The sequence below is a fragment of the Schistosoma haematobium genome, chromosome 2 (genome assembly GCF_000699445.3).
Source record: "Schistosoma haematobium chromosome 2, whole genome shotgun sequence".
Classification (NCBI taxonomy): Eukaryota; Metazoa; Platyhelminthes; class Trematoda; order Strigeidida; family Schistosomatidae; genus Schistosoma; species Schistosoma haematobium.
The window spans coordinates 4,593,812-4,610,355 of NC_067197.1; the positions used below are offsets into that span (position 1 = coordinate 4,593,812).

The window sequence follows — 16,544 nt, forward strand, 5'->3', positions numbered from 1 at the left end:
AGTGGTTTTAGAATCCAGACCTATTTACTCTGTCCAAACTCAGATTGAAAGGCTATCTGATTTTGAAGTATAGAATACTAAGGGATGATTTTGAACCTAATATATCCCCTCTTCTTCTTCCAAACAGATAAGGATATCTCAGAGGACATAGCAGGGGAGTAGAAAAGCCAAGAAGGAATAAAATACCCGTGGCATACAGATTTTCACACCGGGTTATCAATTCTTGGAACCTGTTATCTGAGGCAATGGTGTCCGCACCTCTGATTGACTCATTCAAGAGGAGATTAGGGACTTACAGGAACATACTATAAAAGGAATAACATAGACCATAGGCCTTCTGTCCTTACCACACAAATCTGAATCTATTGGACGTTGTAGACGGTGATTTGTACGTTGCGTTATATTTGGGCATGGAAAGCGTAGATGAGTTTCACCAGCTGAACCTCGACCAGAGAATCTTGAAGGTGATGGAATAATTAGTCGTGTATAATTTTTCATAGGCTATTTCTGATTTGAACTGGATAAAACCTACTGATATACAGCAGGTCGTTATACCGCTGGTTTTCGCCAAAAAGTGTTTGATAGTTCACGCGAAAACAGGATCTGGAAAGACTGCTGCATTTGCGATTCCGATTCTAAATGACCTTTTGCAGGAGAAACAGGTAGCACTACATTGTTTTTAACCTTCTTAGTTTGCTTTGTGCCAATCCACTTCAGTCGTTGTTCTTGCTCCAACAAAAGAGTTATGTTCGCAAGTTGCCAGTAATATCAAATGCCTTTGTAAATATGCTGCGAAGAGTATTTCATCGGTTGACATATCGACTGGTCATGACATTGATCAAATAAAGTAAATCAATTCATAGACATGTGTTCGTATAGGCCTCTCATATTAGAGAACCCTGATATAATTATCGGAACACCGTCTAGACTAATGAAAGTCTTACGTTCAGGCATCCTATCACTGAAGGACCTGCGGTGCATCGTCGTAGACGAGGCTGACCTTATATTTACATTTGGTTATGAAGCTGAGATACGTGATCTGAGATCTTATCTTCCTGCGAAGGTTCAAGTAAGTTCTTATTGTACAAAATACCTAATATAATGAAATCCACTTGTTTTGATAGTGAGTACGGACTTGAATATTTATACTGCTGGGATGCATCCGTATGTGTATACGTAGTCGGATAGGGGTAGCAGCAATAGGTTGCGTGGCATTTGAAGTGATGTTATTTAATTAATCCTTAGAACCTATAAAAATTTATTATTTGTTTATTCAAACACATAAAAGTTAGTACAAGGATGCACCGAATATATATGTGCCACAAAAATCATTTTATGTGTATGAGGGCTGTGACACGGTCCGGGGGCTCAAACCGAAGCAGGTAGTTTTCTTAAGGGGCACTGTCCTAGCCTTTGACCTAGAAGTCTAATCCACAAGGCGGTGAAGTGTCGTTAGGAGATTCAGTACCGTGGTAGCCGGTTACCAACAACAGGTTCGCACGCCATTTGTTTCTTTAAGATTCTGGAGTCCCTGTGCACCATCGGTTTGGAATCAGGGTTTTCCAACTTCCCCATGCGGATCCTCCATATCCATCAACCCGGTTAAAGCGCCGGACACTCTTTTTGCCCCTTCAATGGGAAGGCAGTGAGTAGTATACGCATGGCCACTTGAGAGTATTTCGAGAGGGAGAGCTGACTCTCCCCACTCTCGGCCGTACTAGGGCATTTAGGGGCGAACCTATAAGAAACCATTAGGGGTTTAAGTGAAAAGGTTAGTTTGTGTACTCTTGAATACTAGGCTTTTGGTTTTTAAAACACTGCACTGATTTCAAAAAATCTAAAAAGTCCTAAATATATGCATTCGGACTACTGGGATTGATTTCAGACTGACGTTTAAGATCTATAACTACCGTCTATCTTTGGTATTTGTCGTACCACTCAGAGCCAGTAGTTATCTTCAAAGAAAAGGGATAAAAGCTTCATCAGTTATGTAGATTTACTGTTCAGAAACGAATCCAGCCATTCACCTTATAATTGGTATTTGCCAAGAAGGAATAACAAGAAAAGTTGGTTACTCAAGGTTCCCATTATGCTGTTCCTGACTTCGACAAAGGTTTGCCTAGTCTAAATATTGTTATTCTTTTTGGATTGTAGTGGTTTTAGTAGCTGTAGGAATTCTGAAGGAAACGACATTGGGATACTTTTATTAGTGATTAACGTATTTATACTTATCATATTTCTTGGATATATGATTTGGAGTGAGGGATCATCTAGTTCGGTATATGGTCTGACAATAGTTATAGGATTTTCGTGTTGATTGGCTGTTTCGTATGTGTGTTACTATCTACCTACACTGCGTGATCGATATAGATCTGGTTTTGTATTACATACAAATCCTGTGGTTTAAAAGTTTTATCTCTAGCGTCCTAGTGATCTCTCTTACGGCTAGTTTATCCTGCAATATAATCATCCAAAGAACTATGTAGTTTTGCTTTGTGAAGTCGTTTGGATAGTCCATATTTTGAGCTCAGAAAATTTGTGAAGTTTTAAGCGTGAATTAGTTAGGTAAACAAAAGGTTTAATGATCGTACTTACTGTAAGTGTAGCCATCTGTTTCCGTATAATAATGAATTCGTAAGTGTAGGCGTAAACAAATAAGAAGTTTCTTACATGGGATGTATTTCCGGAGTAAACTGTAACATGATTTCTTGCTTTTTTTACAGGCCATTTTGATGTCTGCTACTCTGGATGACACATCTAAAGTCATAAGACGGTATTTGGTGAAAAATGCTGACTGGGTTCGTGTAGAGTTACCCGATGAAGCTTTTTTACCAGGAGACAGCCAACTAACACAATATATTATCAGGTATGTCGTCAGTTTGATTCCAATGTTTTTATTTTTTTCTTTATATTCACTGGAAAGCGTTTATGGTTGCTTTTCAAGTATCTTTTTTCTTGAAATTGTCTTCATAAAATCGGAGTTAACTTACATGTGGATAGTAAACATCACACATTACTAGCAATAAAATAAATCCGTGTGATCTATGAGCATAACCTGATACGTTTTGTTTGGAAAGATATTTATTCACGTGCTTACTCACATTTGTTTAAGAGAAAAGATGTGATATGCATCAGTCCTATTTGGTGTTGTACACCATGACGAGTAATTATGTTTTTCTGTACAAAGTAATGACAATTGACATCATTTTTATCCGCATCTAACCAATTTGGTGCACATAAACGTTCCATGCACAAAAGTATCGGCCGAAGCCGAGTACTTCTTACTTGTTTCAAACTGTTTATTAACTTTTCATACTCTGAATTTGTATACATTCACGTTAATATGTTCCCTTCTTTATAAGTGCTGAAGACAAGGACAAATATGCCATTTTAATTGCTTTATTCAAATTGAGGATAGTTCGTGGAAAAACACTGGTTTTCACTAACTCTGTTGACCGATGTTACAAGTAAGTTAATTAAATTATTATCTTTTAAATGGTTGTTTCGTAAGCTCTGTTTTACTTTCCTATCGAATCGTGAAGTAATTTGTTTTAAATGCTCTGAAATATAAACTATCAATAGTAATGTATTACTCATTTACTGTTTTTCCCAGAAGCTTTGTACACCATATACAGGTAAAGTTGTTTCTCTACCTTAATAATATTCAAAAGCAGTTGTTATTCAAATACTAGGATACTTTTTGTCAAATATGAGTACAATCAGTCAACAAGTATTGGTGTAAGAAAAGCTGGTATTATAGTTTATGTTGCAAAACTACTTTTTTATAGAATAAACGGTTAATATTAGTTGTAAAGGAACGTGCGTCTTAGCCAGCATAGCAAAAAGGGATCCAGGAAATGTATAAGTGGTAAAAAAGCAATAGTTATGTGTTTTAAAATGTCTATGTTGTAAGACGTATATTGTATTACTACTATTTCATTTGTACTAGTTGTTTACATCTTTACATTGATATTTAGAACTGAGATTGATCAGTTCCTTCTGGCGTATGCATTGAAACAATTATTAACATAGAATGCGGAATTATTAGCTTAGCGATCTTATGTATCAGTAGACCAATTTTCTACGTTACTGATGATGCTTTTCGATTTTCCGTACAAAAGTAGACCATGTGGGCTTAAATCTTTGATATAAAGGTTGGAAATCAAGTTCGTCCCCACTTCACCTACTGTAGTCCGAGAAAAGCAGTAACATCACTAGCCTTCAGACAAGACGTGTAACCGAAAGCCGAATTTACGGACTTATAATCAGTTATCGGATTTCACTAAGTTAAACTGAATCTGGTAAGAGTCAAATAATTAGACAATAGGTGATAACTTTTAAGTCACAGTAAACAAAGATGTTCATTTTGGATGACTACTGTAAGTGCACACCGAGTTATATACAAAATAGGAAAGATCGGTTCGGTGAATGCATTTTCAAAACTGTAGAATCGCAAATATATACTCATTCTTAACAATAATAATTATTATAGTAGTGATAATCAAACTCGGTTAAACATGGCAATAATAAGGTAAAGGAAGTAAAGGCATTAAAACGTTATTTTTTGACAAGGAAATTAATAATAGTTTTGTCGTTATGGGCTTGAATATTCATCATGTAGGGTTAAGAAAGGAAGGCTCAGCATGATAACATAAAATGTTGAAATTGAGATGAACTGTAATAAGGAGGACCATAGAAACTGAGAAGCCAGTTGGAGATGTGTGGTAGTGAGAGTGAAATATGACTTTCAGTTTGAGGTTGTAGAGATTGCTGAATTCAATTGAAATCATGAACTGATCTATGTTAGACCACCATTAAACACTTGGAAGCACTGGACAGCCGTTTCATCCCAGTGTAGAGCTCCTCAGTAGTGCATATCCACGATCCCGATCACTAGTAACTAGCTTCGAGAGGGAATTCTCAGAGTTCTAGTGAGGATCCGTGACCAGTGGAATTCAACCGTGTCGGGTATGAGGTAGTTAACCACCGATGACAATAGATGGTCGAGCGACATCGTGGGTTAGTTGAAGTTAGATATCAATACCGTTAGATGCCAGGTCAGTGACCCAGAGGTTAAGCGTTCGAGTGTGAAACCGAAGGTCCTAGGTTCAAATTCCGCGTGTGGAATCATGAATGCGCACTTTTGAGAAGTCCTATACTAGGATAAAACGGTTGTCCAGTAGTGCTTCCAGATGTTTAGTGGTGGTCTAACATTGATCGGTTCATGAATTCAATAAAATATGATTGGTCATCGAACGCAGAATAACACGCACTTAGCCTACGGACTATTGAATATTTGATTTCCTTATTGATTTCTACTCCGGACTGATTGAGAGTGCTTGTAATTGAGATGAATAAAGTATTGTCTAGTTTATACTCTGGGCCATGAATATGGATCTGATATAACGTGACTAGTCTTATTATCGTAGTAACGTATCATCGTAGTATTACTGAGAAAAAAATATTTAAAACTGTCATATCAGTCTATAGGGAAGATAGAAGGGATGCAAATAACTGTGAAGGAAGAGAAGTATGAAGGGAGAAGAATACGTGAGGTTAAAACTATGGTAGAATAAGAGATTATACCAGTTATTTTGAACACATAATTCTGGTTTTTCCAGATGTATGGCTAGTGCTTCGGAAATGTCCAAGACCACAACAACAAAACTATTATTAGTTTCCTTGTCAAAAAATAACGTTTTAATGCCTTTACTTCCTTTACCTTATTATTGCCATGTTTAACCGAGTTTGATTATCACTACTATAATAATTATTATTGTTAAGAATGAGTATATATTTGCGATTCAACAGTTTTGAAAATGCATTAGCCGAAGAGAGAACTCTTCACCTAACTAATCTTTCTTATTTAATGTCTGAGTGGGCTTATTTAGTTTATATACAAGGTCTTTAATGGTCTTCTGCAATATGTTAAAAACTAACTGAAAAATTTTCCACTAATTTTTTATCCCAACATTACGTCTGTATGAGGAGTTTGGTGTAAAGTCCACTCAGGAATTCGTAAAGTTCAGTATTTCATGGTTATCTGTGATATTGAGTACTTAGTTCCGGAATCTTAACGGTAAGTAATTATGTGTCTATTATAGAATAAACAATTCCAGCAAATTATTTTTTAAAATTCAAAATCATAATGAATTCCAGTTTACCAATTGCATTACAAGTGTCCTTTTTTCAGGCTCCGTTTATTTTTGGAAGAGTTTGGAATTAGAGCAGCACTGTTAAATTCAGAGCTACCAGTCAAGTCACGTTCTCATGTTATCGATCAGTTTAACAGAGGGCTATACGACTATTTATTAGCGACAGATGAGTCGCAAGCAGATTATAGTACTTCAAATAATGAAGGTGGTAAAAAGTCATTAAAAAAGTAAGTCTTGGTTAAATTTACTCATTAAAATCCATTCTTAATTTTCCTTTCTCACTACAATGATAACTTAAAAACATAAGTGTGGAGTACTAAGTAAAGATTACAGACGAGTTATCTTTCACGTATGGTCACTCCCGACTGTTGTTGCTACCTTGACGTGGTGGTCGAGCTTGCCTATTGTGATAAACCAATCGAGCTATACTGGCTGGAACAATCATTCCTCAAGGTCCTACCATGCCAGACAGGTCAGTTAAAGAGCGGTAGGACCAAAAGCAGCAAACCCAAGATCCGAAGGCGAAGTGGTACTGTTGACTTTACAGAGGTGTGACAGCAGTAAGGTGTTTTCTTCAGACAATCAGCATGACAGCGATGCTGCCTTCCAACAAGGAAGGATGCGGTTAGAAAAGGTTCACCCTAAAAATGCACACCTCGCCCTATCCCACGGATATCCGTCTCTGGCGGTTAGGTCTCAACTTTGACTGACTGACTGATATATGGTCACTTACCGTATACCTCGGTACACAATAATGTCTATCATATGAGTAGGTTGGAATTTAGTTAGGGTCGAGCAAATAAAGACATGGTTTCAGTTGTTGAGGTCAATGACCGTTGTTTTAAGTCGTTTTGGGTGTAAATTTCCTGTTTGGGGTTCACACTAACTATGGTGAGCGTTTGTGTACCTTGAGTGATATGGCTTAGGATTTACATCCCTTTGTCTTTCTCTTGATCTTGAGTTTCAATATTACTTTTCATTTTCGTTTCCGTACTTAATTTGTTCTTTTTACGCTATGTTCACCACTTTTAATTTTTACTACCATTTTTACAATTACAATTAAGGTTCCTTTACACTTCATTTGGTTAGTTTCCACTTTCGCTGTGTCGATGTGGTAAATAGTAACTTGGGTCGATCCACATATGTAAAATCTCATACTGCTTATGCAAGAATGATCGCTCTATTAGTTCGAATTATTGGTTTTTTCACCTGCGGAAATTCGAAGGAAGAACAAGGAAAAGAGCTAGAGTAAATTAGAAGTATTAAATTCGGGTTTTGGTGTTGCGACTATGCAGACCGATACCTTCAAGTATACACAGCGCTAAGGTCATGTCGGGTGCAGAGAGTGGTTGCAGTATTATATTCCAATTTTTCTGAGAAAAACAAATGGCCTTTAGGTATAGTGCAGAGAGCGAGCTGAAACTACAACCATCATAAAAAGTACAAGTATTTATAATCAATTGTGTTCACAAAATAATCAGTGTCCGTTAACCGTATACTATCAGCAAAATCCTATTGTGAGAGAGAACAAAGCAGCTTCCATCTAAAGAGGAATTTGTGAAGACACGATGGAGGTGGATAGGACATACATTTCGAAAATTACCAAACTGCATCACGGGACAAGTGCTAACTTGAAATCCTGAAAAGAAAAAAGAAGACTAAAGAACACAATGCACCGGGAATTGGAAGCAGACATGAAAAAATATAAATAGCAACTGGAAAGGATCGTCCAGGACAGAGTTCCGTGGGGAATCCTTGTGGGCGGCCTATGCTCCTCCACGAGAGGTAACAGGTGTAAGTAAGTACCACTAAGGTCAACCAGTGTCTATATGTGTCGTGTTTTATTACCTACACTCGTAATTATCGTCATTTAACTAATTCGAAAAATGAGATTACACTTTTCATTTACTGTAAGTTGTTACCGAGAGCATAGTCCTTTTCATCTTCGCACACTGCTGTTTCCGATGTAGTGGGACTACCATTCACTGGCGTGGACGATGTTTTACTTCCAATATGGTTTGATTCCACCTATCTAGTCTCACGACGAATTCATTTCAAAGTTATACGCTTTCTTGTTACATTGCTCTTTTCACTGTATTATAATATTCACTTCAAATTTACTCGTTTTGAATGCATTTTTCATGTTCTTGTCTTCATTTCCAAAGTTTATGTAGTTTTCTCCTATTTCTATACGCGGTATAGCATAAAATGTCCCTTTTTTACTAGATCACGATGTCGTGATGTTGAATATGGTGTATCTAGAGGAATCGATTTTCAATTGGTCAGTAATGTAATCAATTTCGACTTTCCACCAACACCTATCCTTTATGTACATCGCGTCGGACGGACAGCTCGAGCTGATCAAATGGGAACTGCTCTTTCATTTGTCAGTAAATTGGAAGAAAGTCGTTTAGCTGATGTTGAAGCGTTACTAAATCCGGCTGGTGCAGCTGCTGCAGTAAAATCAGGTGTAGCCAGTGAGAAAAGTGTGTTACTTTCTATTTAATTTTGTTGTTGTCACAGTTAATAGAAATAAATGAAAAAATTCATTCGATAATATTACCATTTACCAGTTGGCTTAATTAATCTTACTTTATTTAATCGATATTTTGCACATGGCTAATTAACAATTGGGATTGGTTATACTTAAAGGAACTGAAATATCTTTAAGTAGTATTCTTCATAAAATGTCTCGATTTTGTAGGATCATCACTATTCTGGTTGAGAATTGTCGTAATGATTTTCAGAGTTGTTTTTATTTTGAATAGACCAGTAAATTTAGCTACTGTTCTGTTTTAAAGTGGCTAGCTTTGTAGTAATATTCAATTCGTAAAAAGATCCAACTTTCTACAGCCTTGAATCACATAATCACTTAACATGAAAATGATTTGTGCTGTGATTTTGGATTATTTATATTAATGAGTACATGGAATCTGATCGATGAAACTCAATCAACATCAAGGATTAGATACAAATGTGACATTACGTACTATCCACCGATTGGTTATTGCGTTTCCTTCCCGACTACATCTCTGAGCTGTACCGGGTTCACACCATACGGGGAGCATCAGTTTCCATAATACTGTAGATACTGTTGATTTTGAGATGGTGAAGAAGATTTGTAGCTCAGGTCGATGGTTTTGATGGAGTTTTGTTCTCTGAGCTGGATGGTTTGGTCGTGGAGCTTTCATCGTTCTTCTGAACGACATCATCAGCACAAACTTCAGATAGATGTGATGATATCACTCAGAAGAACGATGAAAGCCCCACGACCAAACCATCCAGCTCAGAGAACAAAACTCCATCAAAATCGTCCACCTGAGCTACAAATCTTCACTGTAGATACTGTTTTCTAATAACTAACACGAAAACTAGATTCACAGTGTCCTCCCGATCGACTCACTCACATTAGATTTAATCGATATATTTTTATCAGCTCTATAGATTAAACAACATAACATCGATTTATTATCAACAACCAATCATCATAAACACTTGATCGTTTTTATAACATTATATATTATTACTGCATTGCTTAAATATTCTTCTCCCCTTAATTACAGAAGATTTTGCTTCGTCTATCTTCAGACCTTATCAGTTTCGTCTTTCTGAAGTAGATGGTTTCAGATATAGAGCAGCTGTAAGTTTCATATAAATGCATAATTGACATGCATTTCATTTTTTCTGGAAATTCTAAGTTTAGAGAAAGAATATAATACATTGTATTTGTTTGTTTGTTTATTGTAGGATGTGATGCGCCATATAACTCGTAAAGTTGTAAGAGAAGCACGTTTGAAAGAAATCAAACTTGAACTACTCAATTCTGAACGTTTGAAAGGTTACTTTCAAGATCATATACCCGATTTAGAGGCGCTTCGTCATGACAAACCACTCAAACATGTTGCTCAACCACATCTCAAAGATGTACCAGATTATCTAGGTAAGGTTCCAAATATAGCAGTTTGTGGATAATAATATACTGAGTTATTTGATCTACCAAACCAAATTAGATGGAGTGTCGTGTTTAGAAAGTTCAACCTAATGGTTTAAATTTGAACACTGATCACTTGACTGCTGGCTCGTTTTATATAGTCCAGGTCATTCGAACGGGGGCAATATTAAAGATCACGATTATGGTCCATAGCAAATCGGATAAAGAAATAATGTAAGAAAAGAGGGAATCAACCGTTTGTTACTGTTGGAGAACAAAGCAATTGTGTTATTGAAGCTAAAAAAATAACTGTTGTAGTTAAGATACACTAGCACATGAAATGAAACAAATCATAGGGAGTATCCTCAGACATTTCAAGTGATCATTTAAACATACTTGGAACAGTACCATAAAACAGTCCGGTAAAACTAACAAGTTCTTCAGTTTTATCACTGATTGCAGGTAATTACATGGAACAACAATAATACTGACTTCATCCTTCTAATCTAATGATCTACGATGAATGTGACTATCGTATGGTGAGTCGTAGAGACCACAGGTGTTTGCAGTTGGTAAAGATTGACGCTACTAATAAAATTGATTCTGCTTCTAGGATTTTAAGCGTTGAATATATTTAGTTAGGTGTGATCAAATTTCATCACAAAGAATGTAGTTACTTACAACAATAATGTAAGCTTTGCTGTTAAACCACTGAACTCGATAGCATCAAACGCCCTCACCTAAGTTACGCATTTTCTTTATTATTACAAAGCTAAACTATGCAATATGATTATTCAAACTAAAAATATAATATTCCATATACCTATTATCAAGTGGATTTCACTGTGTACTAGTAAAACTTAATTATTGCATTGACACCATGTATTGGCAGTCAAAACATTCATTTTTCAATTACTAATCAACATATCCGGACTCTGTTTCACGCACTTAAACTCGGTTATTTGAGTAGTAGTAGCAGTTTTACTAGTTCTTACACACAAGGTATGGCTCAGAGCTAGATACACAAACTTGTACTCGGTTACACTAGTGTTTTGTTAATGACATGTACAGTTTTTAGATCGGTTTCACGCGTACTGAAGGCTTTGTGATGTTAACTCATTTTTAATGAGCTATGGGATTAAATAATAAGAAATTAACACTTGGTCTTCAATAACAAGGGTACTGGTTCAAACTCTATCAACTTGATTTTGTGCAGTTGGTTAACATCAGTGACCTTTACACCCAAAGTATAACTTTATACTATATGGTGGTAAATAAACTATTTCAGTATACGAAACTATAAAGCTTCCTGCTAGTGACAGTACTTCCACATATATTACGGAATGCAAGAAACATGTCATACTTCATGAAGATTGAAATAGTGAATTTGAATCTTAATCGGTGTTTAAATCATAGTTTCTGTATTAATATATGCCTGGAAAATGGATACATGTATAAAGAATGAAGTATATATAATGTAATCAGATGACTACCCTCTTCAGTAATTCGAGTCGAAATTGATTCAAGCAATTCTGTTTTTTGACGTAAATACCATCGGTAAATATACATATGATTTTGTACGAGCCTTCTACATCTCCACACTTCTCTCGATTTTGATATAGAGGAAAAATAGGATTTTTAGGCATTCATTACTAAATGCAATCCTACTGTTGGAACACTAGGTTTCAGATACGAAATAGTACGACTCAGCAGGATCAATTGGACTTGGTCGTCAGACAATACAGTAGTTATTAAACTGGACACTAAACAGCCATTTAGATCACGTGTGTACAGATACTCAAAGTCCAACCAATGATTGAAAACCAGATTACACTGGGTGATAGTTTATTGATATAGATTACAAACAGTCAACATATGATGAAAACTGAGTAGAAATCAACAGTGAAGGGAAGTTACGGTATTATATAGTCTCATATGTTTAGCTTAGTCGTGTGTTGATCTTCTCTTATTAGCCAGTCATGTGTAATCTTCACCGAAACATCGGATTTACTGTCCTGTCTCAACAGTAGTTAGGATTTCTCTCCTAGTTGCAATCGTTTAGTTCACACTTGACCTTGTATTATTTAGTTCGTTATGAGTAATCAAATCAATCTTTCCGTTTAACTTAAACTATGGTGTTAGTAGTCTTTGTTCTACTTGTTTCTTTTTCGCTTGTATACGGTTCACTGTAATGTGCTTTTTTTTGCATGAAATATTTCATTGGATATATCATTTTATCATTCTTATTTTTAGTTCCTCAATCCTTAAAAGCTCTTATGCCAGGCAGCTGTCATAGTCGAAAAGCTACGCAAAGATGGAAAAGAAGAAATTTACACACTGATGATAAATCTAACACTTCATTTGTCGATCTTAAAAAGCGTTTACAAATTAAACATAAACAAGCTAAAAAAGTGAGTTGGTTTAGTCCATAGTTTAATCAACCTGCGTTTATTCAGTTGTTACGTCGTTTTTCATGTGTAAGGACCTTAAGCTATTCTGGTAATTCGTAACATTGCCTGTGGTTATAGAATATATCATGTTCTGATAATGATCATACACATGAATTCCAGAAATAATATCGAACACGAAAGTTAACACTGGAATAAGTTGCTTATGTACTGATGGTAGAAGAGTAGAGCATAGTAGATGTTCATTGATAGCAGACAGTCTTAGCGCATTAAACAAAACTACATACAAATTAACAAAATAATACTAAAACCTAAAGAATAAAAATGTTTGTCGAAGTTGTGTTAGTCAGTAGATTAATTGAAGGTAAGGATCATTTGATATTCCACCTGAGATACACATACGCTTGATATACCCGTTTCTTAGTGTTTAGCATAATTTTATTTATTTATTTTAACACATAGATATTGGTACTAAGAGGCACCAAATACATATGCGCCACACAAATCTCATTTGATATGTGTGAGGGCTGTGATACTGCCCGGGTGCCCAAACCGAAGCGGGTGGTTTTCTTAGAGGGCCACTCTCCGAGCCTTCGACCTGAAGGTTTGACCCACAAGGCAGTGGAGCATCGTAAGGAGATGCAGTCCCATGGAAGCCGGTGACCAACAATTGGTTCATACGCCATTTGTTCCCTCAGGATACTGGGGCCCATGCGCACCATTGGTTTGGAATCCGGTCAAAGCGCCGGACATTCGCTTTTCGTCCTCTCATTTTCGTAAACAACACCCCCGCCACGAAAAGGCAGTGAGTAGTACTTCCCTGGCAGAGGCTATATACGCGTGGCCGTGTGAGAGTATTTCGAGAGGGAGAGCGGACTCTCCCCACTCTCGGCCGTACCAGGGCATTCGGGGGCTTAGTATAATTTAGGAGAAAGTAATGATTAGTTTTTGGTAAATTGATCAGCAACAAATAATGTATATCATTGATCAAATGTAGTGATCAGTGCAAAGTCGAAAACCAACCTAGTTATTCTGATGAGTAATGACAAGCAGTAGAACGGACTGTTGTCACATAGTCATTCAAATTCCAGTGTTGATATATTCTTTTCCTTCGAACAGAAAAGTAAATTTTTTCGATAAATTGGTGCATCAGTGATTTATTTATTTCTAAGAAGTAGGTTTTATAAGTACTACCACCAACCGATATTTTTCCTTGAAATTATCTTTGATCCTTCCGTTGGTTTAGGCTTTTCTACGAAAATTTACTTATCAGCTGCTAAGTAAAGTGTGTAACGTATGACTTTTAAAGTTCTCTGACCTTTTTGTTGCTTTTCGAGATTTCAATATCTTCACAGTTTAGACGTTTGAGTCCGTTCAGGATCATCTGGCACAATAACGAAAAGTCTCATCAACCCATAATTATTCAAATTAAAGAAAAAGATCAATTAAATATCATCTAAAAACTATAGAGGTCATATCTATGGGAAAAACTACATTGAATAGAATAACTACCTTTTATCTTTGTTGATATGATTAACTAGCTATTGGATATCACGACATATTTCCACTCATATCAATACATATTTACAACTGTAGTACACAAATTCGACAGGGAAAATGTTGAAATTCTAATTAGAGTAGACTTAAAAAGGTTGAGGAGAACTTGTAAGAAACTTGGCACAGCAATCAACAGATAGATTGAAATGAACTCAATCTATCAATCAATGATGACTAACTGCTAGGTTGGAGATTAATTAATTTAAAGAAAAATGGTAATTAAAATATCCATGAGATAACGACGGGAAAAGCTATGGAGAAGTGCTAATAGCTCATATTCTACTGAATTCATTGGTACTGATGTTATTTATAAAGGGAATGAAAGATTGTTGACTAAGTTGTAGTGTGGCTTCGAGTCGCGGTTGACTATGATCACCACTACAGGAAGACTACGTGCCAGTTAACCGATAAGATCCCCCGTAAGCCAAATATCAGAAGGCAGTTGGTGGCCGTAGTCGAAATGTATTTGTTAGTGATCTCGTGGTATGGAAAGAATACCGAGATCGTGCCAAAGGAGTACAAGTGTGGTTACTGAGCGTAACCGAATTCGTGCAAGGTCACAATCAACGGAAGGAAGAATGTCAAACAAACAAGTACAATAAAACAATCACTGGTACAATTGGTTATAACAATAATTGTTTCCATTAAACCAATCGCGTTCTCTTGATAAAAGTAGGTCACTACAAAGTCATCTAAATGATAGAAGACTCTGTTATTAAAGTATCAAATTAGCTCTGGTAGTAAACGACTAGTAAGCAAATATGAAAAAATATATATATACTGTTTGTTTGGATCATAGTGCATATGTAGTAAAAGAAAAAAAACCGACGTAAAGCACTGTTTTCATTACTGGAAAGAACGTATTCATATAGAAGTTCACTTTTCATTATCTTTAATTGTTATCCTCTCCTTTCAGCGTAAATCTCAAAACCCATTATTTTCATTTGGACGAAAAAAATCTAAAGTTGGCTAACGCATTTAATGACTTTTCAATAATTATTCAATGAATACGAAAAAAACCCAGAAAAGAATCCATTATTTGTATTGTGAATCAATTGTTTCATTATTCTAAAGAATCAAATTATTTGACATTACTGTGTAATTGTTATTACTTTTACTAGTATGTATGATTGTAAATAATTATTGATGCATAATCATATATTTTTTTGTTTAAATGAAGTGGATTTTATGGAGACTGTTTTAATTTATAGTATACGCCACTAGCTGATCTTAGTTGATGGTACCGCCCCCAAATGCTGTGGTACAGCCGAGAGCGGGGAGAATCAACTCTTCCTCTCGAAATGCTCTCACATGGTCACGTGCATACAACCACTGCCAGGGAATTCCGACTCACTGCATTCTCGCGGCGGGGATGCTGTTTACAAAATTGAAAGGACGAAAAGCGAAACTGGAGCTTTAATCGGGTTGGTGGACACGGAGAGTCCACCTAGGGCAGTTGGAAAACTCTCATTCCAAACCAATGGTGCACATGGGCTCCAGTATCCTGAAGGAACAAATGGCGTATGAACCTATTGTTGGTCACCGGCTACCATGGGACTGCATCTCCTGACGTTGCTCCACTGCCTTGTGGATTAGACTTTTAGGTTGAAGACTCCGGTTGTGGCGTTCTAAGAAAACCATCTATTTCGGTTTGGGCGCCCAGGCAGTATCGCAATCCCCACACAAATCGAATGGTTTATGTGGCGCATATCTGTTTGGTGCCTCCGTGTACCAACGTTTATGTGTTTAAATAAATAAAACCGCTAACAAAACTAAGAAGTACTGGATGGCTATCTCATAATAATATAATATTTCTCAACTGAAATCATTCTGTGATGAATATCAACTACATCTTTGCTTATAATGATTGTGAATTAAGGAAATATTGAGGCGATCCGCACAGGATAGCCATATGCCAATATGAAACTGATCATTTACAGTTCTAAACATCGATAGGAATGAATTAAAACATCACCCCATTGCACAAGCTAGTGGCTATCTGTACTCAATAGCTAGGTGGATAAGACGATGGCGTCTGAACCGAATGGTGTTGGGTTCGAGTTTCGTAGTAAACATCAACTCTCCGATGCAGGTTGATTACCTCAAGTGGTGTTCGTCAGGGCTGTCCACTCTCCCCATTCTTGTTCAACTTTGTGGTCGACGTACTTTCAGAGATAACACTCTCCTCATCGAAATTTCCAGGGGTTGAACTTCTACCAGGAGGTTCACTTGTTGACTTAGAATATGCTGATGACATAGTTTTATTTGGCAAAGACGCTGACAAAATGCAGAGTCTTCTGACCACTCTAAGCAACAATGCAAGCATGTTCGGCATGCAATTATCCCCCTCGAAATGCAAAATGTTGCTTCAGGATTGGGTTACATCGACACCCGAACTAATGATAGGGAGTGAAGTAGTTGAGTGTGTCGACCGCTTCACTTATCTTGGAAGTCTCATCAGCCCTTGTGGTCTGGTGTGACGAAATCTCAGCA

General features: G+C 36.6%; 1 protein-coding gene across 2 annotated transcripts; it reads left to right on the forward strand.

Moving 5' to 3' along the window:
• Window positions 1-366: 366 nt before the first annotated feature.
• Window positions 367-16,176, forward strand: DDX56_1 (putative ATP-dependent RNA helicase ddx56; the record flags this gene model as incomplete). 2 transcript variants are annotated; one of them, XM_012938706.3, is made up of 12 exons in its annotated part: window positions 411-464; window positions 501-662; window positions 693-847; window positions 880-1,069; window positions 2,724-2,866; window positions 3,363-3,467; window positions 6,194-6,382; window positions 8,382-8,641; window positions 9,719-9,795; window positions 9,903-10,095; window positions 12,340-12,497; window positions 14,968-16,176. In XM_012938706.3, the coding sequence occupies 12 exons, from the start codon at window positions 411-413 to the stop codon at window positions 15,022-15,024; spliced, it is 1,743 nt and encodes a 580-aa protein (XP_012794160.1). In that variant the 3' UTR covers window positions 15,025-16,176. The 2 variants fall into 2 exon arrangements, with proteins under 2 accessions (XP_051067310.1, XP_012794160.1); XM_051214164.1 differs by having other exon boundaries at window positions 367-464; window positions 3,363-8,641.
• Between the last annotated feature and the right edge of the window lie 368 nt (window positions 16,177-16,544).